The following is a 24,318-nucleotide window of genomic DNA, read 5'->3' on the forward strand; positions in this document are numbered from 1 at the left end:
ATCAGTTACCCACATCAAAGAAAGAGAAGGGGCTCCCAGCCCTCCGTGGCACTGCCAGGGCCATGCCGCCTGCTATCCAGATCATCAAAGACACTGCTGCTGCTGCTGCCGGAGAGTGTTAGAAAGGGGACCACAGGAGTTCCTAGGTCTTCCTTGCTACTGCTTTTGTTTTGACCTAAACCTTTAAACCTGCTGGGGTTTCTCACTCTGGAGTTCATTGGGCCACAGAAAGACAGGGGTCCACCCAGGGGCTAAATATAACACCAGTCAAAGGCCACCAACTCCCATTTCTACCCAAGTTTTGCCAAATATGGCCTTTCCCCCTTTTACAGGATAAATACATGCTCATTTGCAAATAAATTAGAAACCACAGATAAACAAAGAATATTTTATGTACTGTGATGTTTTATCATTTTTTCTCAAAAATATAAAAAGTTAAATAAAAGACATTCTGAACATTTGCTCCTGTCATTAAAACCTTCTTCTGCTGCAGAATTTTTGGTGGCCGTAGACGGCTGTGTCGGAGAGGTGCGCGCATGTGCGTTCGTGCGTGGCCAGTCTCCTATCCTCAGATATGGAGGTTGTTCCTGTTTAAAAAGAATATCGAGAGGCCCATCCTTACAACAAAATCCTTGCTAGGCTCCTTAGTTATTTCAAGATGCATTTCTAGATGTGGACTTGCTGGGTCAAAGGGAACACACTTTTATCTACATTGCCAAAATACAATGGGCCTATTTAATGTTGGATTTTAGGAGTCAAGGGAGTAGGATAAGCTGCTGGGAGGTGGAGAGAGGCAGGAGGAGGAGCTGGCCTGGGTTTAGAAAACCTTGGGAGGTAAAACTAGAAAATAACCATGAAAATAGCCAGGAAGCCCCCTCATCCCACTCCAGCTCCCCTGGAGGAGTCCACAGTTCTGAGTCCTCTAGGGCCTTCCAAAGGAGGAACCCCAGCTCTAGCGGGTAGGGATTAAGGGACAATCTTGTCTCCATTGGGGGCCCATGGTGCTAAAGTGATGACCTGAGCCACTTTGCTCCTCCTCAGCATTTAATTTTAGGCATTGCGCTAAATAATTTACAGACATTACATAATTTAATTCTCACCAAAGTAGATATTATCTTTATTTCCAATTTGTGCAGGACAGTGAGGCACAGTGGAGCTAAGGGATTTGGCCAAGGCTATAGAGCTGGCAGGTGGTAGAGTAAGAGTTCCGAAAAAAACTAAGATTTTCCCCACCCTCAACCCTGCTGGGTGGGCTGCTTGGAACTGATCCAAACTTCGTTACCCTGGGAAGGAGGAACCTGACAAAAGAGAATTGAAGCTTCACCTGACCACCTCCCAACCTTCTCCAGGAGCTACTTTGGCCAGGGCCAGCAGCTGACCTGGTGATGAGGGAGACTTCCATAGAGCCCCTTCCCTCACTGGTGACTTGTGCTATTTGAGGGGGTTGGCTAGCCCCAGAAAGGATGGAGAGGATAGCTGGATTGGGAGGGATTGGGGAGCTAATCCTTTATGACACCAGGAAGGTCTGTAATAAATGGAGGGACAATGAGTGGTGAAGGGGGGGAAATTGTTTTTTATGCTCCCAGATGCTCTTCATAGGTGCCTGCATGAAAATCCCAGTGGGTGGCCTGGAGGTGAGGGAGGGTAGAAAAATCTGACATGGGAGGTCAGGGGAAGCTGAAGTACCAGCCCAGGTAAAGGAGGGACAGGTTTGGAAGTGCAGCCGGCCTGGAGGTAGTGAGCACTGGTTTCAGAGTCCTGGAGCAGGCTTTCAGTCCCCACCTCACCGACACGCCTACCTCCCCCCGCCCTTTTGTTGCCCTGTCACTTTGAGTAGTTAAGGACCCTCAGCCTTCTTTTTCATGTCTGTAACTGTATCTTCCACCAAGCACAGTTGTGAGGGGTTTGGTAACTAATAAGCACTCAAGAAAAGCTAGCTATTATTATTATCTAGTGTGAAGTCTTGGGTGTGGTAAGTGTTCCATAACAAGAAGACATTGTTATGCATTAGAGGGCCACCTCTACAGGCCCAGCCTAGAAATCTGCACAGGGGGTGGTGCTGGCTGGGGGGCGGGGGTTGGGGGGGAGCGGGGATCAAAGGAGGCCTAAGGATCCTAACTGTGAAAACCCCTTAAGGAGTCTCCAAGTTTCCTTACCCTGGCCAGGAAGGCCTTTATGATGATTATCAAGCGCTAGGCAGGGACCAATCCCAAACTTGGCCCATTCACCCTCACCCCCTCCATCTCTGGAAGGGGTCAACAATCACCCTGGGAGAAGTATAAAGACCTGGGTGAAAATAGGCCAGAAAGCCACACACAGAAGTTGGGCCAGGTGCAAACGTTCCCCTCCTGCCTCCCTGCCAGCAGATAGCACCTGGGTCTCCAGAGATGGGTTCAGGGCAAAGAAAGAGTGGGAGGCCCCCACACGAGCACTACCCCAAGCCACCTCCTCTCCCCCACAGAGTTTGACAGGCTGCACTTGAAACAAGAGAGAAAAACAAGGCCTTAAAAACAATGACCTCCTCTCACTACAGAACCCACTTGAATAAACTGAACTGACGGGAGGAGAGATTAAGATGAGCCTGCGAGAGGGACTTTATTTATCTACTTACAGCAATGTTAAGTGAGCCGCCTTTAGAGCTGTTAGGAACCTTCTGTTGGCAATCTGTAAGAATAACAATAACTACCTGGTTAGGTGCCTGGTGCTTGAGGGAGAAGAAAGATTTGCCACCCCAAATTGTGCCTTTTGGGATATTGATTTTAAACTGATTCTTAACAAAGAACTCAGAAAGAATCTTTGACCCTCCCCCTTCCTGCCTAAAAAAAAACTCTGCTAGAAAAACCTGCATCAGGAAGGGAACTTTAGCATGTGCACTTAGCACAGGTGAATTAGCACATACGTGACACAGGAGGACATCTAGCAAAGCCTGTTTCCCTCTGTGTCCCATTGCTTCTGGATGGCCCAGCAAGAATAGTTTACCATACGTTTGCTCCTTCTCCTACCTTAGAATTCTCTACTCTCCTTTCAGAGTCCCAGACTCCTCCGCGCTTCTCCTTTTCCTGGAAGGGCGTATCAGCCTCATCTGCCCGATCGGTTTAAGGTCTCATATCTTATGACACCCTTGCTTGTACGTCTGTAATAAACTCTGTACATTTTTTCCTGTTCAACTGTTCATCTGTCTCTGTTAATTTGATTACCAGTCCAGCAAGAAGAACTTAAAAGGTGGAAGAAAATTTGTTTTTTATGCTCCCAGATGCTCTTCATACGTGCCTGCAACATTCCATTGGGTAAGTGCTATTATTACCCTTTTCTACAGCTGAAGAAATTGCACTTAGAGTTTGGCAAGCCACTTCCCCAGTGTTATTCAGCAGAATAAATGGCAGTGCCAGAACCTCCATCCATTGGGCAATTCTGCCTCTTGGACATTAACATTCAGGGAGGGGTTAGCTGGGCCCAGTTTAGAGTCTCCCATAATGGCTCTCAAGGATTCTTGTGTTTAATTTGTAGTATCTGGCCATCCCCATACAGCTGTCACCTAGGATTACAGGTAGGTGTGGATGCTGTTAATCACTGGCTACCGTGGTTGGGGGTTCCCCATGAATTATGAAAAGAGCTCGAAAGCCTCTCAGAGCAGAAGTCCTTAGTGTCCTCCCTTTAGGGCCGGAGGCCTTCTTCAAAAAAGGAGCCCCCGTGTATGGGGTCCTCACCCACAGCAGTGGGAGTGAGGGAGACAGGAACTGCACAGGCATTGCCATTCATTCATCTTATGATTCTCATGCTTGGGCATCCCAGGAGTCTACGTCCCATTTTTACAAGTGGAGAAACCCAGGTTTAGAAAGATATAGGCATGCGAGTCTCTGAGCAAGAACTACAAGCGACCAAAAAGCATATGAAAAAGCATGTCTGACTTCATCTGTGATGAGCAATGTCTTTGGATGTGGGAAACAGAGAGTCTCGTGCACTGTTGGTGGAGGGTGTGAGTCTTACAACCTCCGTAAGAAACGGTCGGCAATACCTACTGGTAACTTAAATGTCCATATCCTTCACCTGGCAATAATATGTCTAGGAATTTATCCTACAGGTGTGCTAAAACTTAACCTCAAATTAAATATCCTTCGATGGGGGTCAGTTAAATAAATTATGATACAGTCCTTAGGAAACACTCTATAGTTCTTAAAAAGAAAAGTATAGTTCTGCCCGTAACCCTGCCCTGTCCAAATTTCTGACCCAAGAACCCATGAGAATAGTAAATTGTTGTTTTATACCACTGAATTTTGGGGTAATTAGTCACACCGTCATGGGAACCAGAATCCTGATCTATTAGCATGTGAGTTCTATGAGGGCTTCAACTTTATCTAGTTTACACACTGGAGCTAGCATGGGGCCAGCACAAGTAGCTTCTCAATGAGTATTTGTTGAATGAAAGGATGTATCTTTCTCTTCATTCCCAACTGATAACAATTGGTCCTAAGGTGTTAAGGGCCAAAATGCCCCTTTGCAGGGGCCATTTACATGGTAGAAGGGAATTCTTGATCCCCAGAAATAAACCTCGGGGTGGAGATTCAGGGGTTAGGTGAGAGTTTGGCTCACGAAGGGGACCTCACACACATACACATATTTTTGACTTCCTGTCTGGCATTAGTGTCAGCAGCTGGCCACCCAGTGAGTGTGAAAGGCCTCAGCCCAGCCACCCATCCTCAGGTAACTGACAGTATTTAGAGAGACCTGGTACTCCTAAAGGACAATTTGATCGCAGGCTCTGGTCTACAAGATGACAAAGAGGTCTTTAGGGGAACAGGGGAAGAGCTGGCACAGAACACATATTTCAGATACTTGCTGTAAAATTTTATTTATTTATTTTAGAGAGAGGGGAAGGGAGGGAGAAAAAGAGGGAGAGAAACATCCATGTGTGGTTGCCTCTCACATGTTCCCTCCTGGGGACCGGGCCCACAACCCAGGCCTGTGCCCTGACTGGGAATCAAACTGGAGACCCTTTGGTTTGCAGGCCGGCAATCCACTGAGCCACACCAGCCATGGCAAGAATTTTATATATATATAACAATTATGTATAGAATTTTATATATAACATATATAAAATGAGGTCTGTCAGGGAAAAGTCCAGCCACTGTTAATATAATGAGATGATTTGTGTGACATTGATGTAACCTGGCAGCCAAGGAGAGTGGACTGGAATGCGCATGCGTGAATAATGACGACTTCACTGTATTAGTCAGTGGGGGGCGGTGGATGCATGTTGAGTGAGCATGTGTACTGTGTGGCTGTAGCATTCAAAATGACTGAGCAAATAGAGCAATGAATCTGCATCAAATTTTGTGTTAAGCTTAAACATTTCTCAACAGAAACTATTCAGATGATTCAGAAGGCTGCAGCTATGGGCAACTGGTGATTGGCAGCTTCATCAGGAAAATGTGCCCGCTCATGCATCAGGTCTCACGCAGTTTTTTGGTGACTAAACAGCAAACACCCAGGTGACTCAGCCTTGCACCCCCCACCCCATTGCTCAGATTTGATGCCCTGCGAATTCTGGCTTTTCCCCAAACTAAAATCACCTTTGAAAGAGAATAGATTTCAGACTGTTGATGAGATTCAGGAAAATACAACGGGGCAGCTGATGGCTATTGGGAGAATGGTGTGCAGTCCCCAGGTGCCCACTTGGAAGGGGACTGAGGTGTCACTGTCCTAGGTGCAGTGTTTCTTGTATCTTGTATCTTCTTCAATAAATGTCTCTATTTTTCATATTACATGGCTGGATACCTTCTGGACAGACCATAATTTGTGTATGTGTATGTATGTATACACATATATATGTGTATATAAATGTATATATATGTTACATATTGTGAATATATATATATATATCCTCACCAGAGGACATGCTTATTGATTTTAGAGAGAGATAAAGGGAGAAAGAGAGAGAGAAACATCAACCAGTTGCCTCCCATATGCACCCTGATCAGAAATCAAACCTGTAACCTAGGTATGTGCCCTGACTGGGGATCAAGCATGCAACCCTTTGGTCCATGGGATGATGCTCCAACCAACTGAGCCATTCAGCCAGGGCAGATACTTGCCCTAGAATTTTTTGAAGCATGGATGCTAGTGCAGGGAAAGGGAGGCCACAGTTGCTCCCCTGACTCCCGGGCTTTTGTGCACAATTTTCCTTTACCTGAAAAGGCAGCCCTTCTTCATTAGTCCTGATTACCTCTTACCTGTCATTCAGGATTCAAATGAGATGTCTGCCCTTCCCAGACTCCTTCCCTGAACCTCACAATCTAGATTGCACCCCTGCTTCATGCAACACATCCTCCTATGCCTCTCCCTAACAAAGCCCCAGTTTCCTCATCTGGAAACTGTTTACTCATCTGTAAAATAAAACAGTGTCCACCTTACAGGGTGGTCGGTTGGATTTAAATAAGGCAGTGCTCAGAGTCAGGGTTCGGTGGCAATGGTGATGGTAGTTTTTGCTCTTGCTATAGGGTTCATTCCACAGGATTATAATTTCCGATATTATCATGGTCCCACTTGATCATGAACACACTTAGGTCAGTATTATTCATTGTATCCCTAGACTCAGGCACAAAACACATTTAGCAATCACTTATTCATTCATTGAACAAATAATTATTGATCCACCACCCAATATGTGCCAGGCGTAGTGCAGGTGTTGAGGGCTCAGGAAGTACTTACTGAAAGAATGATGGAAAACTGAGGCACTCTCGATAAGATCATTCTCCATTTCAGTGAGATGGAAGGAGGAAGAATCTCCACTCTATTTCCCAACGTTAAATATTCATTGAGGGAGAGTTCCCAGCTTTTTTACCTTCGCCTTCCTTCTCAAGCACACTTGAAGCCAACTGAGAGCCTACATATCCATCCAGCAGAAGTGAAAAATACAAGTTCATACAAAGACTTGCTGGTGAATGTTCACAGCAGTATTTATTATTAGGATAGCCAAGAAGTAGAAACACCATTTGGGTGGTTTATCAATCGACTGATCAATTCATAACAAAATGCAATGCTATTTGGCAATAAAAAGGAATTAAAAAAGGAACAAAATACTGATACATACTACAACATTGATGAACTTCAAAAACATGTGCTCAGTAAAGGAATCCATACACAAAAGAACCGATTTTGTATGGTTCCATTTTATGAAATGTCCAGAAAATGCAGATCTGTAGAGAAAAGGGGTAGATTAGTGGTTACCCAGAGGGGTGTGGGACTGAGTATCTGTAAATGGGATGGGAAAGATAGTCTAAAATTAGTTTGTGGTGATGATTGCATAGCTCTAAAGATACAAAAAATCATTGACGTGTATGCTTGAAATTAGTGAATTTGATGGCATATAAGTTATATTGTAATAAAACTTTTTTTTTTTCTTAAAGGAAGAGCCCTGGCTGGTGTGGCTCAGTGGACTAAGGGCTGGCCTGTGAATAAAAAGGTTGCCGGTTTGATTTCCGGTCAGGGCACATACCTGGGTTGTGGGCCAGGTGCCCAGTTGGGGAAGAGGCAACCAATCGATCAATGTTTCTCTTCCTCTCTTTCTCTCTCCCTTCCCCCTCTCTAAAAATAAAAATAAAATCTTTTAAAAAAGGAAGAAAAGGACTATGAATAACCAATATATTGTTCAAAGTATTGAAAAATAGTTAACCTCAAGGATTTTCCTAGAGGACAATCTCTCCATATACACAAAAATCTAAAACATGCACAGCCTTTGACCCAGCACTTTCACTTCTAGGAATCTATTCTAAAGAAATAGTTAATTGGACAGAGACATTTGTACAAGGATATTTCCTGCTATATTGTTTAGAATTTTGAATACTTGGAAATAACCCAATATATTCTTATAGGGAGTTGGTTAGTAAATATGTAAGGCTGTGAAGTTCTTAAAGAGCATAAAGTTGGGCCCTGGCTGGTGTGACTCAGTGGACTGGTGAGTGTCGGCCTGCAAATTGAAAGGTCACCAGTTTGATTCCCAGCCAGGGTACATGCCTGGGTTGTGGGCCAGGTACCCAGTTGGGGGCGTGCAAGAAGCAACCACACATCGATGTTTCTCTCCCTGTCTTTCTCCTTCCCTTCCCCTCTCTCTAAAGATATAAATTTTTAAAAATCTTTTAAAAAAGAGCATAGCCCTGGATGGTGTAGCTCCGTTGATTGAGTGCTGGCCTGTGAACCGAAGGATTTCTGGTTTGGTTCCCAATCAGGGCACATGCCTGGGTTGTGGGCCAGGACCCCAGTAGGGGGTGCTTGAGAGGCAACCACGCATTGATATTTCTCTCCCTCTCTTTTTCCCTCCCTTCCTCTTTCGCTAAAAATAAATAAATAAAATCTTTTTAAAAAAGAGGGTAAAGTTGGTCCCCATCTATTAACATGGAATATGTTCATTGATATGTATTTTTATTATTATGGAAATTTTCAACATATATGAAGGTAGAAAGAATAGATTATAATGAGCCCTCACACATCCATCACTCAGCTTCAATAATTACTATCATGGGAAGTCTTGTTTTATTTGTACCTCTACTTGCTTATTTCTTGTGTTATTTTGAAGCAAATCCCAGGTATAATTTCATCTGTAAAAACTTGAGTATGTATATCTGAAAGAGAAAGATTCTATTTTAAAAAACAAAATACACTTTAAAAATAGTAATAAATCTTTAAATATCCTCAAATATCTAGTTAGTGTTCAAATTTTAGTTTGTATCATAAATTTATTTTTTAATTGTTTGAATCAGAATATGAACAGTGACCACACATTGTGGTTGATTGATATTCTTCTTAAATGTTTATCAGATTTAATCATATACCATACAGTTATATATAATCATATACCATACAATTCACCCAAAGAGAACAAGTTAATAGATTTTAGTGTATTTACAGCTTTGCATCCATCACCACAATTTTAGAACACTTTCGTCTTCCTAAAAGTAACCCACTCGCTTTGAGCATCACCTTCTTCAATTCCCTCATCCTTTATGGCTGCTTTTTTTTTTCTTTCTTTCTTTTTTTAGAGTCATTGACTGAAAATCCTCTTGGCCAAGGAGTCATAGTTTTTATTTTTATTAATTTTTAATTTTTATATATTGATTTTAGAGAGAGAGAGGCCAGAAAGCTGGGGGAGAGAGAGAGACATTGATTTGTTGTTTCACTTATGTATGCATTTATTTGTTGATTCTTATATGTACCCTGACCGGGGATTGAACCCCCAAACTTGGTGTAACAAGACAACACTCCAACTAACTGAGCTACCTGGCCAGGGCAAAAATACCTACTTTCTGTCTCTATGAATTTGCCTATTCTGGACATTTCATAAAAACAAAATCGTATCATTTGTGGTCCTTTGTGACTGACTTCTTTTAGTGAGCATGTTTTTAAGGTTTGTTCATGTTGTAGCATGTATCAATACTTCATTTTTTATGACCAAATAATATTCCGTTGTACAAATACATCCCATTTTATTTACTCATCCATCGGTTGGTAAATATGAGAGTTGTCTCCTTTTTTTTTACTATTGTGAATGATGTGGCTATGAATGTTTTTGCACAAGCTTTTAGTGTGGATTCTTAAGTACCTTTTAATTTATGTTTCCTCCATCTGTGCATGTGTGTGTGCGCGTGAGCGTTTACGTGAGAGTGAGACCCTAACTACAACCTGTTTGCTGAAGAAACCGTGTTGCCTGTCATGTAGTGTCTCCAAATCTGGATTTTGCTGATTGCATATCCAAAGTGTAGTTTTGACATGCTTTCCTTTGTATTTCCTGTTACTTCATAGTTAGGTGTAGAGATTTGACGGCAAGACCGCTTCACAGTTGGTGTGGTGGACTGCGACCAGAAGACACATAGTGTCCAGCATAATGCTCCATTCCTCAATCAATTAATTCACTGGAGGTTGAAAAATGCTGATATTCTATTATTCCTTCTTAAAATATTATCTGGAATATTCTATAAAGAGAAACTTCCCCTTACCTACTATTTTGTTAACCCGTGGTATGATATAGTTTTGATAAAAAAATACATTAGAGAACATCCATGGTCATAGCAGCATAATGCACAATAGCTGAAGGGTAGAAGCCACCCAAGTGTCCATCGACAGATGCATGAATATACCTACAGTGGAATATTATTCCACCTTAAAAAGGTAGGGAATTCTGATTCATCTACAACATGGATGAACCTTGAGGACATTAAGTTATGTGAAATACATTGGTCACAAAAGAACACATACTATATGATTCCACTTATTTGAGTTACCTGGAGTGGTCAAATCCATAGAGACAGAAGTAAAATGGTGGTTGTCAGGGGTTGGGGTAAAGGGAATGGGGAGTTTCTGCTTAATGGGTATCGAGTTTCAGCTTTGTAAGATGAAAACATCTCTGTGGGTGGATGGTGGTAGTGGCTATACAACAACGTACTTAATGCCACTCGCCTCTACGTTTAAAAATGACTAACATGGGAGATTTTTGTCATGTACATTTTGCCACAATTTAAAAGTACATTACAGAGTGGAATACTAGCCAGCAAAGAACAAATGTCGATGCACACAACTTGGATGGTTCTCAAAGGCATTGTGCAGAGAGAGAAAAGCCAATCTTGAAATGTCATGTACTGTGTGATTCCATTTACACAGCATTCTCAGTGACAAAATTACGGAGATGGAAAATAGATCAGTAATTGCCAATGGGTAGCGATGCTGGGATGCAGGAGTGGTAGATATGACTGTAAAGAGGTACCACGAAGGAAATCTCTGTGGTAACGGAATAGTTCTGCATCTTCATTGTGGTAATGATTACAGGAACCTGCTCATGTGATAAAATGGCATTAAATTATATACACACATTGCACCAACATCAATTTCCTGGTTTTGATATTTTACTATAATTATGTGATGCAAACACTGGAGTGAGCTAGATGAAGGGCGCACTGGAACTTTTTGTACAATTCTTGCTGCTTCCTGTGAATCTGTAAATATTTAAAAAATAAAGCTTAAAACAGCACATTCGCAGAACCTTCTATGTAGTGATAGTCCACATATATAAAAAATTAAAATAGCAGTTATTACTTATTATGCTCATTTTACATTTGAGAAAACCGATGTCCAAGTTAAGCGTTGATTGTCAATGTCATCCTGGATTCTTAACCACTGTGTCATACCACATGTATCCTATGGGTATTTATATATACAATATTTACGTTAAAAAGTTCAGAGGGACACACATCGTTTGTTATGGCGGTTATTCCTGGGATGTTAGAATTAAGGGAGGGAACTTGAATTTTTAGCTCTATAGGTTTCTGGATTGTTTGACTCATTTACAACAAAATACACTCCTTTTATAATCAGAGTAAAAATATTTAATTTTTTTTTCGTTTGAGGAGGCGGGAAAGGTAGAGCTAGTGAGGCACCCCCTGCCCTAAGGATGGCGACACCCGGCCCGAGCGGAGCCGAAAGCGGTAGGGAGGGACGGGGCGGGGCGTTAGAGGCCGCTTTCTCACCCTCAGCTGACACTTCTCAAAGCCAGCCCCACCTCTTAAGTCCCCTCTGCCTGTTTCCCATTGGCTACTTTTACTGGAACAGGAACCTTTCCCAAGGAACGCTTCTAGGGCATCGGTAAAAATAGATGTTTAAAAAGTGATAACGTTCACGCGGAGCTTCGCCACCAAATCCTACTTCCAGTGGAAATGTTACAAGGTCGTGAGACATAGTATTGAGGTCCGCTGCTTTCTCGCTTAAACAGGATCGACCCCAACCAAAAGTTTAATTTTCTTAGTGTAAATTAGAGGGAAATCAGCAATACCATAATCTGGACTGGACACAATTTGCCTGAAGCATTTTTAATGTTCTCACTCTGTCTTCTTCACCCATGAAGAGGAAGGGAAGACAGCAGAATGCCCTTGAAACCAATGGAGTGATGTAGGGAACCCCGCAGAAGGGAAATAATACATTCATAGCCTTGCATGTTTATTAACCAATTCCCTGTTAGAGTATATATTTTTTCTCTATTTCTTTTTTGCTGATTTTTCCATAACAAAAGCAAATCATGCTTAATATTTTACAATGTAAATACTGTAGGAGTATCTAAAGCAAAATGTGAAAGAAGCTTTCCCCACTTTTCCCATGCAATTCCCCAGGGATAACTAAGTAAACTATTGAAATTTGATCTTCATCTGTCCAGACCTTTTTCTATGCACATTCTAACACACATGCACACACAGACAACACACAACTGGAATTTCATAAAGATACAAACCCTTTTATTGAGGTATAACTTAGAATAAATTGTGAAAATCTTAAGTGTACAGCTTTATATATGTGTAATACATATTTTATACTAAAAAATATATGAAGTCTGTCCAGAAGATATCCAGCCATGTAACGTGAAAAATAGAGACATTTATTGAAGAAGATATAAGATACAATTGCAGAAACATTGTACACAGGACAATGATGCCTCAGTCCCCTTCAAAGTAGGCACCTTGGGACCACACACCACTCTCCCAGTCACCATCAGCTGTCCTGCCATATTTTCCTGAATGTCATCAACAGCCTGAAATCTCTTCCCTTTCTTTCATAGGTGATTTTAGTTTTGGGAAGTCTCAGGGCACCAAATCTGCACTACGGTGGGTGAGGGCTGAGTCACCTGGGTAATTTGATGTTTTGCAAAACAAACTCTGCAGGAGACCTGGTGCATGCGTGGGTGTGTTAGGTCCTGATGAAGCTGCCAATCACCAGTTGCCCATAGCTGCAGCTGTTTTTGTCGTATTGCATCTCTCAAACGACGAAGAACATTGAGGTAGTACTCCTTATTGTTTGGCCTGGAGGGGTGTACTTGTGATGGGCATACACCTTCCCAATTAAAAAACACGGGTAACATGGTCTTGATCTTGCTGTGACTTTGCTGCTCCTACTTCAGGCGTGGAGAACCAGGTGTCTTCTACTGGGACGACTGGGCTTTTGTTTCTGGATCATAGCTGTAAACCCTCGATTCATCTCTGGTTATGACCTTCATGAGGAAACCTGGTTTATTGGTATCAGTTTGAATCAAGTCATTAGCAACTGCAGCACGATGTTCCTTCTGCTCTGGTAGCAGAAGATGCGGAACGAATTTTTCCACGACACGTTTCATGCCAAGACCCTGCATCAATATCTTGGAAACAGTAGTGTTTGGAATCCCAGATCAGCTTCTAGTTCTCTCACTGTCGGTCACCGAGCTTTGCTGATTGCAGCCTGTACACATTCAACATTCTCAGGTGTTCTGCCTGTTGCAGGCCTTCCAGAACGTGGATCCCTTTCAACAGATTCTAGACCATCTTTGAAGTGTTTGTGCCCTGCTTTTATTTGCACTGCACTTACTCCATCTTCCCCAAAAGCCTTCTGAATCACCCGAATAGTTTCTGCAGAGGAATGTTCAAGCTTAATGCAAAATTTGATGCAGATTTATTGTTCTGTTCGCTCAGTCATTTTGAATGTGACTGCCACACGATACCCATGCTCACTCAAGGGCGTCTACTGTCTCCCACTGACTAGTACAGTGAAGTTGTCATTGTTCATGCATGCGCATTCTGGTCCGCTCTCCTTGTCTGCCAGGTTACAATGATGTTGCGAAAACTGTTCTTGTTACATTAACAATGACTGGACTTTTTCCGGACAGACCTCGTGTATACATAAAGAATTGTCAAAACTCATGGAACTGAACATTTAAAAATCTGTGCATTTTATTTGTAAATTGTATTGTAAAACATAAAAATGTCCCCAAACACTCCACTCTCTTTAAGATAGTACCACCATTAGAGGCCGTTAGAGGTTACTGCATTTGCCATGTAAAACTTGCACCCGTGTCTCTGTGTGCATTATACATGGATTATTATGCCCATGGTATGCGCAATCATTATACCCGTGTGTAATGTATCCTTATCTTTCCCTCAAAAATTTGGGCAAAAAAGTGCACATTATGCACAGCAAGATACAATATTTGTTAGAGGCTAATCTAGTTCTGTAGAAAGCCAGACTTTGTGAGTTTGAAGTAGGTCTTTTTTTTTCATGGTCAAAAATCAGAACAAGTGGTTTACCAAAGGAATTGTGGTAATTAATTTTACATTCTTTTTGTCCAGCCACATTCTCTTGTTATATACAATTCGGGGGGTGTTCTGCCTACCATCCTTTGTTCTGCTTGGGATGCCTGGTCCCATATCTATGCCCTACTTTATAGGAATTGCTAGCTAAAGAAATGACATGGGTTTTGCCACCTGACTCTTTCTACATTTGTGGGCAGCCTGGTTTTATCCTAAAAGTCATCTTTCAGGAAACTTTCCTTGCCAGCCACCCAGATTAGGTCAGGTTCCTTTAGATCAGGGTCCTGCCATCAGAGAGTGATCACACTTTATTGTAATGGTTGCACAAATGGCTCATTCAATAGACTGTCAGTTTCTGGACAGCAAAGATGTTGCCTCTTTTGTTCCTGCTTTTAATCCCCAATGTCTGGCATATCAAAGATACTTGTTGAATGAATTCATAAGTGACTGGCTGAATAATGAGCAGTTCAAGAAAACCTTTACACTCACAAATTATTGAATAAGACAGAAGCTCCCTTACAAAAACAAACAAACAGCCCTGGCTGGTGTGGCTCAGTGGAGTGAGTGCCAGTCTGGGAACCAAAGGGTCGCCGGTTTGATTTCCAGTCGGGCACATGCCTGGGTTGTGGGCCAGGTCCCCTGTACGGGTGCATGAGAAGCAACCACACATTGCTGTTTTCTTATCTTCCTCCTTCCCTTCCCCTGTATCCAAAAACAAATAAAATCTTAAAAACAACCAAACAAAACCACTCTATGGGATTCTAAGCCTTTATGTCACAGAGCTACAGTCTAAATCCAGTGTAGAGGGGTTCAAAACCTAGTAGAAAGGAGAAATACCATCTTCTGCTCTGTCCTGGGGGGAGATATTGTTGTGCAAATGTGGGCTTCCTCCTGGTGAAATAATTGCAAAGGAGAAGATGTTTGTGCACACTGTGCCTCTTCCCTTATTGAAGTCAGTAGTGCTGAGAGGTGATGTGATAAGTGACATTGTGGTTTAGCACTGGGGCTTTGCAGTCAGGGGGTTTGAGCCCTATTCTGCTATTTATAGTGTAAAGTTTCCATAAGTTACTTGACCTCTTAAAACTCAGGTTTTCTCAGCAGTAAAACAGGGATAATGTTAGCATCTTCATAGGACTGTGAGATTAACAAAATCTATGTAAAATGTTCCTGGCCTGAAGGAAGTACTCATCAAATTTTAACTATGATGATGATGGTGATATTTTTCTATTAGAAAAGACTGGTCCCAGCCAACTGTTTGCCCTTGCAAGAAGTCTACCAAATCAGTCCCTGTGAAGTTGGGAGTGGTGTTCTGCTTTGAATTCCCAGAGCCCTCAACCACTACTCTTCCCCATGGACCTTGTGGCTGGGATGAGAGTGCCTCAGCCAAGGGGCAGATCTTTTACTGCAGGCTCAGCCCACACACCATGTGGTAGAAATTTTGGGGGCTTTCAGCCTGGAAAACAAACAGTCTGGCTATTCAACCTAAAGATAGCCCCCCAATCTCCCTCTAGATCCTGGAGAGGAAGTGGGAAGACAAGAAACACTTGAGTGGAAAGCTGTGCATATACAAGTTGTTCACCAAATCTGTTACTATTATTTGGTATTATTCAAAGGGGAAGTTTAAACAATTTAAAAATGTGACTCTGTTAGTTATTAATTCTGCTGCTTAAAAGAACTTGCCTATCTGTAAAAGTGGCTTACATAGCAAAGGATGTGGACAAGTCATGTATTTATCGTGTGTGTGGTGGGAGGGAGGGTGGAATTTGTAAAGACAAAAAGAGAAAAGGAGCCATGGGTGGGTAGCTCAATTGGTTAGAGCATTGTCCCACTAGCCAAGGTAGTGGATTTGGTCCTGGGTCAGGGCAGATACAATGAACCAATGAAGGCATATGTACCGTATTTTTCAGACTATGACGCACCAGATCATAAGACACACCTAGGTTTTAGAGGAAAATAGGAAAAAAACCCCGCTCCACCGTGGCCCCCATGCCCGCGAGCCAGGTAAGCTACATTTGGACTATAAGACGCACCCTCCTTCCCCCCCCAAATTCGGGGGGGGTGTCGTATAGTCTGAAAAATACGGTAAGTAGTAAGTAGAACAACAAATCGATGTTTCTGTCTTTCCCTTCCTCTCTCTCTCTCTCTCAAAAAATTAATTGAAAAAGAAAGAACAGAAAAGAACGTCAAGTCCCAGAGGAGTAGGGGACCTTTGGAGACAAAGACAGGGATGTTGCCCTGCGGGGGAAAGACAGGGTCCAAGGACAATGATGCAGATGGGGTGGCAGAGCAGTGTAGACAGCAAAGTCCCTATTTCTGAGGAGTTGGTGGTTCTCACAGTATATAGCTTACAAGGGCCCAGCCTCTTCACTACTGGGAAAGATGTAAGGACCTAGAATTTAAAATCCAGTGGCTTCAGTAGCAAACAAAATGTATAACACATTTATATTTTCAATAGTGTATAGAGACTATACAATATACGTGATATATGTGATATATGCATAGAATAACATCTGTATTTGGTGGCTATATGAGAGGGATTATGAAGGACTTTTGCTTCCTAAACCATACATTTCTGAAATGTTGAATGTTTTATACTGAGTATGTATTATTTTCTTTTTTTTTGAAAGGAACACAGTATTTTTTAATTTTTTAAAAGATTGTATTTATTTTTAGAGAGAGAGGGCAGGAGGGAGAAAGAGAGGGAGATAAACATCAATTGGTTGCCTCTCAAATGCCCCCAACTGGGGACCTGGCCAGCAACCCAGGCATGTGCCCTGACCAGGAATCAAATCAGTGACCTTTCAGTCTGCAGGCCAGCGCTCAATTCACTGGGCCACACCAGCCTGAGTTATTATTTTCGTATCAATAAAAAAAACTTTAAAGTTTTAAAAATATCCAATTACATGTAATAGCAAGAAATTGGACAGAGTCTAACTACTCATCAACTGGGAAAGGATAAAGGGTACTGTAATTCACACTGCAGAATACTATGCCATCATGAAAGAATGAGCTCCACATGTCCTGCTGCGGAAGAACTATCACAATATTATTGAGGTTAAAAAAAAAGCACCTGTACACCTGAAAACTACTATAATATTGTATGTCAACTGTAATTTAAAAATAAAAAATATTAAAAAACAAACAAACAACTGCAAGCCCTGGCTGGATGGCTCAGTTGTTTAGAATGTCGTTCCAATACACCAAGGTTGCAGGTTCAATCCCTGGTCAGGGCAAATACAAGAATTCACCAATACATGCATCAATGAGTGGAACAACAAATCGACATTTCTCTCTCTCTTTCCCCCTTTCTATCTCTCTCTCAAATCAATAATAAATTTTTTAAAATTTTAAAAAGCAACTGCAGTGAAATGTGCTTGATATAATTCTTTTTTTGTGGGTTAAGAAAGTCTTGCTTTACCATCCTCCCTCAAATGAAAAATTTTAAAATATTTTTACTCTGATTCTAAAAGGAATGTGTTTGTTGTAAATGAGTCAAACAATACAGAAACCGATAGTGCTAAAACTTCAAGTTCCCTCCCTTAATTCTAACATCCCAGGAATAACCGCCATAGCAAACGATGTGTGTCCCTTCGAACTTTTTAATGTAAATATTGTATATATAAATACCCATAGGATACATGTGGTATGACACAGTGGTTAAGAATCCGGGATGACTTTGACAATCAACATTTAACTTGGACATCAGTTTTCTCAAATATAAAATGAGTATAAGTAATAATTGCTATTTAAATTTTTTTACACGTATGGACTCTTACTACATAGAATTTCTACAAATGTACTGTTTTAAAGTTTAATTTAAAAAAATATTTATAGATTCACAAGAAGCAGCAAGAATTGTACAGAAAGTTCTGGTATGCCTTCATATATCATATTCATATTTTTGTAACATCCACCCAAAACAATATATCAACCATTTTCATTATCCCAGAAAATTTCCTTGATCCCTTTCTGGACAAATGATCTCCCCAACAACAGCAACCACTTCAAACACCAAAAATTAGTTTTGCTTGTTTCTTGGCTTCATATAAATGGAATTGTACACTTCATATTCTTTTGTCTCTTTCTTCTTTTGCTTAACAAAACTGTTTTGAGACTCATCCATGTTGTTGAGTGTATCAATAGTTCGTCCTTCTTTTTGTTGTAGAATCCATTGTATGAATATATCATATAATTTGTTATCCTATTCTTCTGAGAGTGGACATTTGGACTATCTCCACTTTGGAGCTGTATATGAATAAGGCTGTTATAAACATTTGTGTACAAGTCATTCTGTGGACATGTTTTCAATTTTCTTAAGTAAATAAGAGGAGAATTGCTGGATCATATGGTAGGTATATGTTTAATTTTATTAGAAATTATCAAACAGTTTTTCAAACTGCTATTCCATTTTATACTCTCACCTGGAATGTACAAGAGTTCCAATTGCTGAACTTCCTTGCTATCACTTATTATTGTTAATGTCTTTTATTTTAGCCATTCCAGTAAATGTATAATTTTAATTTGTATTTCCCTGATGACTAGCACATTTCAAAGTATTTGAAAATAATCCTTGGTGAAAGAATAGATCACAGGGGGAATATGACTATTTTAAACTGAATGAAAATAAAAACAAAACATAAAATTGTGGGATGTAGCAAAAGCAGTGTGCTTTTAATGATATACTAGAAAGTGCTTATATTAGAAAAAAGGAAAAGTGTAAAATTGATGATCTAAGACCCTACTTTAAGAAGCTTTAAAAAAAGCCCTGGCTGGTGTGGCTCAGTGGATTGACTCCTGGCCTGTGAACCAAGGGATCACCGGTTCAATTCCCAGTCTAGGGTGAATGCCTAGGTTGTGGGTCAGGCCCCTGGTGGGGGGTGTGCGAGAGGCAACCACACATCGGTGTTTCTCTCCCTCTTTCCCTTCCTTCCCCTCTCTGAAAACAAATAAATAAACACCTTTTTTTTAAAGCTTAAAAAAAAAAGAACAAATTATATCCAAAATAAGTAGAAGAGAGAAAATAATAAAAATGAGAGCAGAAATCAATAAAATAGAAAACAGAGAAAATACAAGGTAAAAATTTGGTTCCTTGGAGGATTAATAAAATCGCTAAGTCTCTAGCAAGATTTATCAAGGAAAAAATAGAGAAAACACAAATAACCAATATCAGACATACAAAAAGGGACATCATTATATGCTACAGATGGTAAGAGGAAAAATAAGAAGATATTATGAGTAAGTTTATTCTAATAAATCAACAATTGAAATGAAATGGAAAAATTCCTTTAAAAACACAAAATATCACAATGGGAGCAGGAAGCGAAAAGAAAAATCTAAATACCCCATATTTATTAAAGAAATTGAACTTATTATCTAACACTTTCCACAAAGAAAACTCTAGCCCTTACCTGTGTGGCTCAGTTGGTTGTGCGTCTTCCCTCAAAGCAGAAGGTTGCTGGTTGGATCCCAGGTCAGGGCTCGTGCCTGAGTTGCAGGTTTGGTCCCAGTAGGGACTTGTTCCAGAGGCAACCGATTGCTGTTTCTCTCTCACATCATTGTCTCCCTCTCTTTCTCCCTTCCACTCCCTCTCTCTAAAAAGCAAAATAAATAAGTAAATAAATAAATAAAAATAAATTTAAAAAATACCTGGAGCACATTTGGTGTCATGCAAAATTTAAAGAAAACTACAGAGCCCGATGTCTTCACTGGTGAATTCTACCACATATTTAAGGAAGAAAAAAGTAATCATATACAGTCTTTCAGAGCACGGAGGAGGAAATACTTTCCAATTTATTATTACTTTTAAAAAAATCCTCACTCGATGGTATATTTACTGATTTTAGGGAGGAAGGGAGAGAAAGAGAAACCTCGATGTGAGAGAGAAACATTGATTGGTTACCTCCCTTATGCACCCCAACTGGGGATCAAACCTGCAACCTAGGTATGTGCCCTGGTCGGGAATGGAACTCACAACCTTTTGGTGTATGGGACAATGCTCCAACCAACTGAGCCACCCAGCTAGGGCCTTCCTGATTTACTATGAGGCCAGGATAACCTTGACATAAAAATTTGATGAGGATATTACAGATAATTAAAACCTGATATCCTTCATGAACATAGATGCAAAAATCTGATCACTCTTTGATGAGGCAATATCATTTCTAGAGTTTACCCTAAAGAAGCACCCTTGAAATTGTACAAAGATTAACTACAGGATATCCACTATAGAAATATTTTTAATAGTAAAAATTGGAAACAACTTAAAATGCCTCCAAAGTGTGACCAGTTAATGTGATACATTTATATGATAGAATATGTAGCTATTAGAATATGATAGAAACATGCATTGAAAAAGAAAAACTCACTATATATTGTCTATTTTAAAAGTAGTTTCTAGGGCCCTGGCTGGGTTGCTCAGTTGGTGAGAGTCCTCCCAATATCCCAAGGCTGGGGGTTCAGGAACATACAAGAATCAACCAATAAATGCATAAATAAGTGCAACAACAAGTTGATGTTTCTTTCTCACAAATCAAGTTATATATATATCTCAGCATCAAGCCACCATAGCTTTAGGGGAAAAAAAGAAGTCGATTCTAAAGATTACAGGTGCTCTCACCCCTCTGCCAAAGTGAGATGGATATGCTACCTGGACTGTAGTAAATCACTTCACTGTTTATGTATATCAAGTCATCACGTTACACACCTTAAATATATGTAACTTTTATTTTTAAATAAAGGTAGATTACCAAATAGTATTATATGATGCTTTTCAAAGAAAAAATATGTATATTTATATGTTAGGAAAAAAAAGACTGGGAGGACATAAACCAAACGTCAAAAATTATCATTGGATGATGAGAGTATGGTTGACTTTTATTTCCTTCCTTTTGCTTATCTGTATTTCTTGCACAAATATATGAGGCTTTTCTAATACAAATTGTTGCAGAAAAAACTTTAAAGTATTACCAATGGGCATTTTTCCACTTCTCCCCTCACATTTATGAGAAAGAAAAGATCTGGGGCTGTAGAATGTTCCTTTTTCACTTCTAACCTTGAACACGCCCACCCTGGAGGACTGGATAGTTTTTCCCTCCTCTGACTCACTGAGTCCACAGTGGCCCTGCCTATTGGCCTAACCTTTTCTACTCAGCTGAGGCAGTATAAATTTTCTAACTGCCCTACTGTGTGACTTTTCTCCTCTTAAAGTTCATTAAGTTAGAATCAATGATCTTCAAGTTCTCTACCAAAGGAAAAAACACAGAAAACCTCGGAGTGCACTTGCGAATGTGGGCATCAACTCCCTAGAAAATATTCCATACTAATCTCCCGTGTGAGTGTCTCCAGCCAGATAGTAAGCACCTCCCAGCTCAGGCCTGGCCTTATAGCTCACTGATTTTGGGGCAGGGCTTGACAGAGTAGTTGCTAGGTAAATCAGCTCTTTGCTTTCACCTCCTAAAAGGCAATTCCAGAATAGGCGTTCTAGGCTTGCTCCTGATGATAAGCTGAAGCACAAGGGTGGTTTTAACTACTGGAACACACTGTGCAAGTCCTTCCCCCCAATCCCCTTCCCCACCCTGCCCCCAGATAATTGGTACAGTGCGGGTTTGTAACAATTCACGTAGCAGAGTGAGGTCTGCACACTTCTATGAGAGGCATTCAAGCTGTTATCCAGCTGAGGCCTTGACTGGGAAAGCGATGCCAGGACTGCCCGCGTGATGCGAGAGAACACATTTCCCGTAGGTGTCCAGGCTGTCACCACGCAGCTTCGGGAAAGGGATCCGGCGAGTCCCAGCTTTGCCATTGTGAAACTGTGTGACCTTGGACGAGTCCCTGCCTCCTTCAGGAACGTTCCAGTGGGCCTAAGTGCCTCCTCCCGAGTAGGTCTACGCTCTGGGGCCGGTAAAGTGACCTGGAAACCATTCCCCTTCAAACGTTTTTGACCTCCAATGACACTTGCGTGGGGAACCAGAAGCAAAGGACTCAAGGGTCGCGGCGCGAGAGTGCCCACGACTCGCACCACGGCTCTCGCGAGAAGTCCTCTCCGAGCTTCGCGGCGTTATCCTCTCGGCAGCCGAGGTGGCGACGGCACGTTTAAGATTTCGCTGGAGCGGCTCGTATCCCTCCGCCGCCGGCGCTGCCCAGCCCTCCTTCCTCCGGTCCGCCAATCCCCGCGCCTCCCGACCTGCCCCACGGCCTGGGCCCACCCCGAGCTTGGGCGGCCCCACCCCGGCGGCGCCGCCCGCCCGCCCGCGCGTCCCTCGGTCCACCTGCAGCAGGCAGTCCGTCCCTCCAGCTGTCCGACCTAGAAGCGCTGGCCCATCCCGAGGCCTGGGCTCTTGCTCCCCCGCGGAGGGATTCGCGACGGCTGAGGAGGCGGTGCTGAGTTAAAGAGGAAGAGGCCACTACCGCGGCGGCGGCGGCGGCGGCTGCTCGGACCGCAGAGCATAAACGGGCCGCCGCCGGGTGATGCGGTGACCGCTGCGGCAGGCGCAGGAGCCCTGTGGGCCTCGGCCCTCCATAGGTCCCTCTGAACGCGCGCTTCCGAGCTCTACGTCTTCTCCGCTCAACCCGCGGTCACTGAAGCGGCCTCGCGCCCCCTCGCCCCTTCCCCGTCCCTCCCCTGTCCCCGTCCCCGCCCTGGGGGCTGCCGCCACCCGTCTCCCACGATGGCTCTAAAGAGAATCCACAAGGTAAGCGGCCGGAGGTCGGCTGTGCGTTTGGGCCGCTGGGCGGGCCAGCTGAGCAGGCTGCGGCCTGCACTTTCCGCCGTCGCCTCCCCGGGCTTGCGGCCTCTCCGGACCCAGCTGCGGGCGATGTCCTCGCCGGGCGGCCTTTACACATTCCACTCCCAGTGATGGCGCCCGTGGAGGCCCCGGCGCGGAGCCCGCACCTAGGCCCGAGGGGCGCTCGTCCGCTCGGCGTTCCTCCCCGGCCTCCTTCCTTGTCCCTGCCTGGTGTGGAGTCCCAGGGCCTCTCCCCGGCCTGGGTCTGCTGCGCTAGTGGGCCATTGTCCCGGCGTGCGGGGAGTGGGGGCTGGGACCGGGGCATTGGGCGGCCACTTCGACAGAGGTCGAGAGGGCTCGCCCCATCTCTGCACCTTCTCCACCCCCACCCCCCTTTCCCTGCTCTTTCCACAGAACCGCCTGAGCCACCCTTATCTCAGACAGACCGAGGACGCCTTTTTGTCCGATCCACAAGTATTTCTTGAGTTCTCTCACCTCTTGGCGGCCGCACACTTCGGCCCACTCTACTTGTCCAGAAACTGTTAGAGTAGGAAGTTCAGAAGGAAAAAAACATGAGTCTTTAGAGGGAGGAGGGAAGTAGAGGGAGAAGCAGTTTATTTCTTGAGGTTGCCAAATGTAGTCAGAAACTAACAGTTCATTTTTAAAGGAATGAATCTAGTAGAAAAGCTGTTAAATCGGCAAGGGTAAAGGTAGAATCCTGAACATTGTAAACCACTGGAGAAATCGCACAATTTTCCTTTTACAGCTTAAATTAGGTGATATGTTCAGGGTTACCCTTTCAATTTAGAAGGGATTTTGTTAGATTTTAACATTAGAAAGGACTTCTTTGCCCTTTAAGACAAAGGGTTATTCATTTAGTTATTTATACGGAGGTTCCTAATACTGCTTCTAGAATACAGGCTTGTCTTAAAATTTAGGGTTCCCCTCCCCCAATGTTGTAACTTTCTAGCGCCTTTCACTATAATTTTTTTTTAGAAGTGGGGAAGTGCCACTGGTGATTTTTGTTTGGCGTTTCACTTGGCTGTATTAAACCTAGCCACTTGGAAGTAGATGCTGGGGTTATCTGTCTGCCCTGAAAGACGGGATGGAGATGCAAGGGGAAGAGAACCAATTTTCACCTCGCCTTAAACTAAATGAAAATGCAGATTGTTGGACAGTTTAAACACTTAAGCTCAGCAGCTGGTTCTCATTTCATTCTTGTTGAAAGACCTTTAATATGAAATGAATCCCAATGGTTACTGTAAAATAGGTTAGATCTTTACCAAGTTCTTTTAACTTCTTTGACTTATAACAAGTGAAAAAGGGCAGACTTTAGAAAGAGTAAATCTTGTACTAAAGTGAAGCAGGTTATTTGTTAAAAGAAGCTTGAACTTTAAGCAAAGATCTCAAAAGAACCATTCAGGGAGCAACAACACATTGAGGAATGGTAATCCAAGTAAAAACATATATGTATTTTTAAGGAGTTACTAGGTTCTTTTAGAGAC

General features: G+C 42.4%; 1 protein-coding gene and 1 long non-coding RNA gene across 2 annotated transcripts in view; one reads left to right on the forward strand and one right to left on the reverse strand.

Moving 5' to 3' along the window:
• Window positions 1-409: 409 nt before the first annotated feature.
• On the reverse strand, window positions 410-22,453 carry LOC123478149 (uncharacterized). The gene is made up of 5 exons (XR_008425347.1): window positions 22,358-22,453; window positions 19,499-19,681; window positions 8,540-8,618; window positions 2,612-2,664; window positions 410-587 (listed from the first exon to the last, which is right to left on the reverse strand). It is a non-coding gene; the product is annotated as an uncharacterized lncRNA (long non-coding RNA).
• The window catches only part of UBE2D2 (ubiquitin conjugating enzyme E2 D2), a 46,924-nt gene continuing 44,746 nt past the window's right edge, over window positions 22,141-24,318 (forward strand). The window contains exon 1 of the mRNA XM_024575023.2: window positions 22,141-22,780. Coding sequence (XP_024430791.1) covers window positions 22,757-22,780 — 24 coding nt within the window. The 5' untranslated portion in view covers window positions 22,141-22,756. The remainder of the gene's footprint in view (window positions 22,781-24,318) is intronic.

The sequence above is a fragment of the Desmodus rotundus genome, chromosome 10, assembly GCF_022682495.2.
Source record: "Desmodus rotundus isolate HL8 chromosome 10, HLdesRot8A.1, whole genome shotgun sequence".
Classification (NCBI taxonomy): domain Eukaryota; kingdom Metazoa; phylum Chordata; class Mammalia; order Chiroptera; family Phyllostomidae; genus Desmodus; species Desmodus rotundus.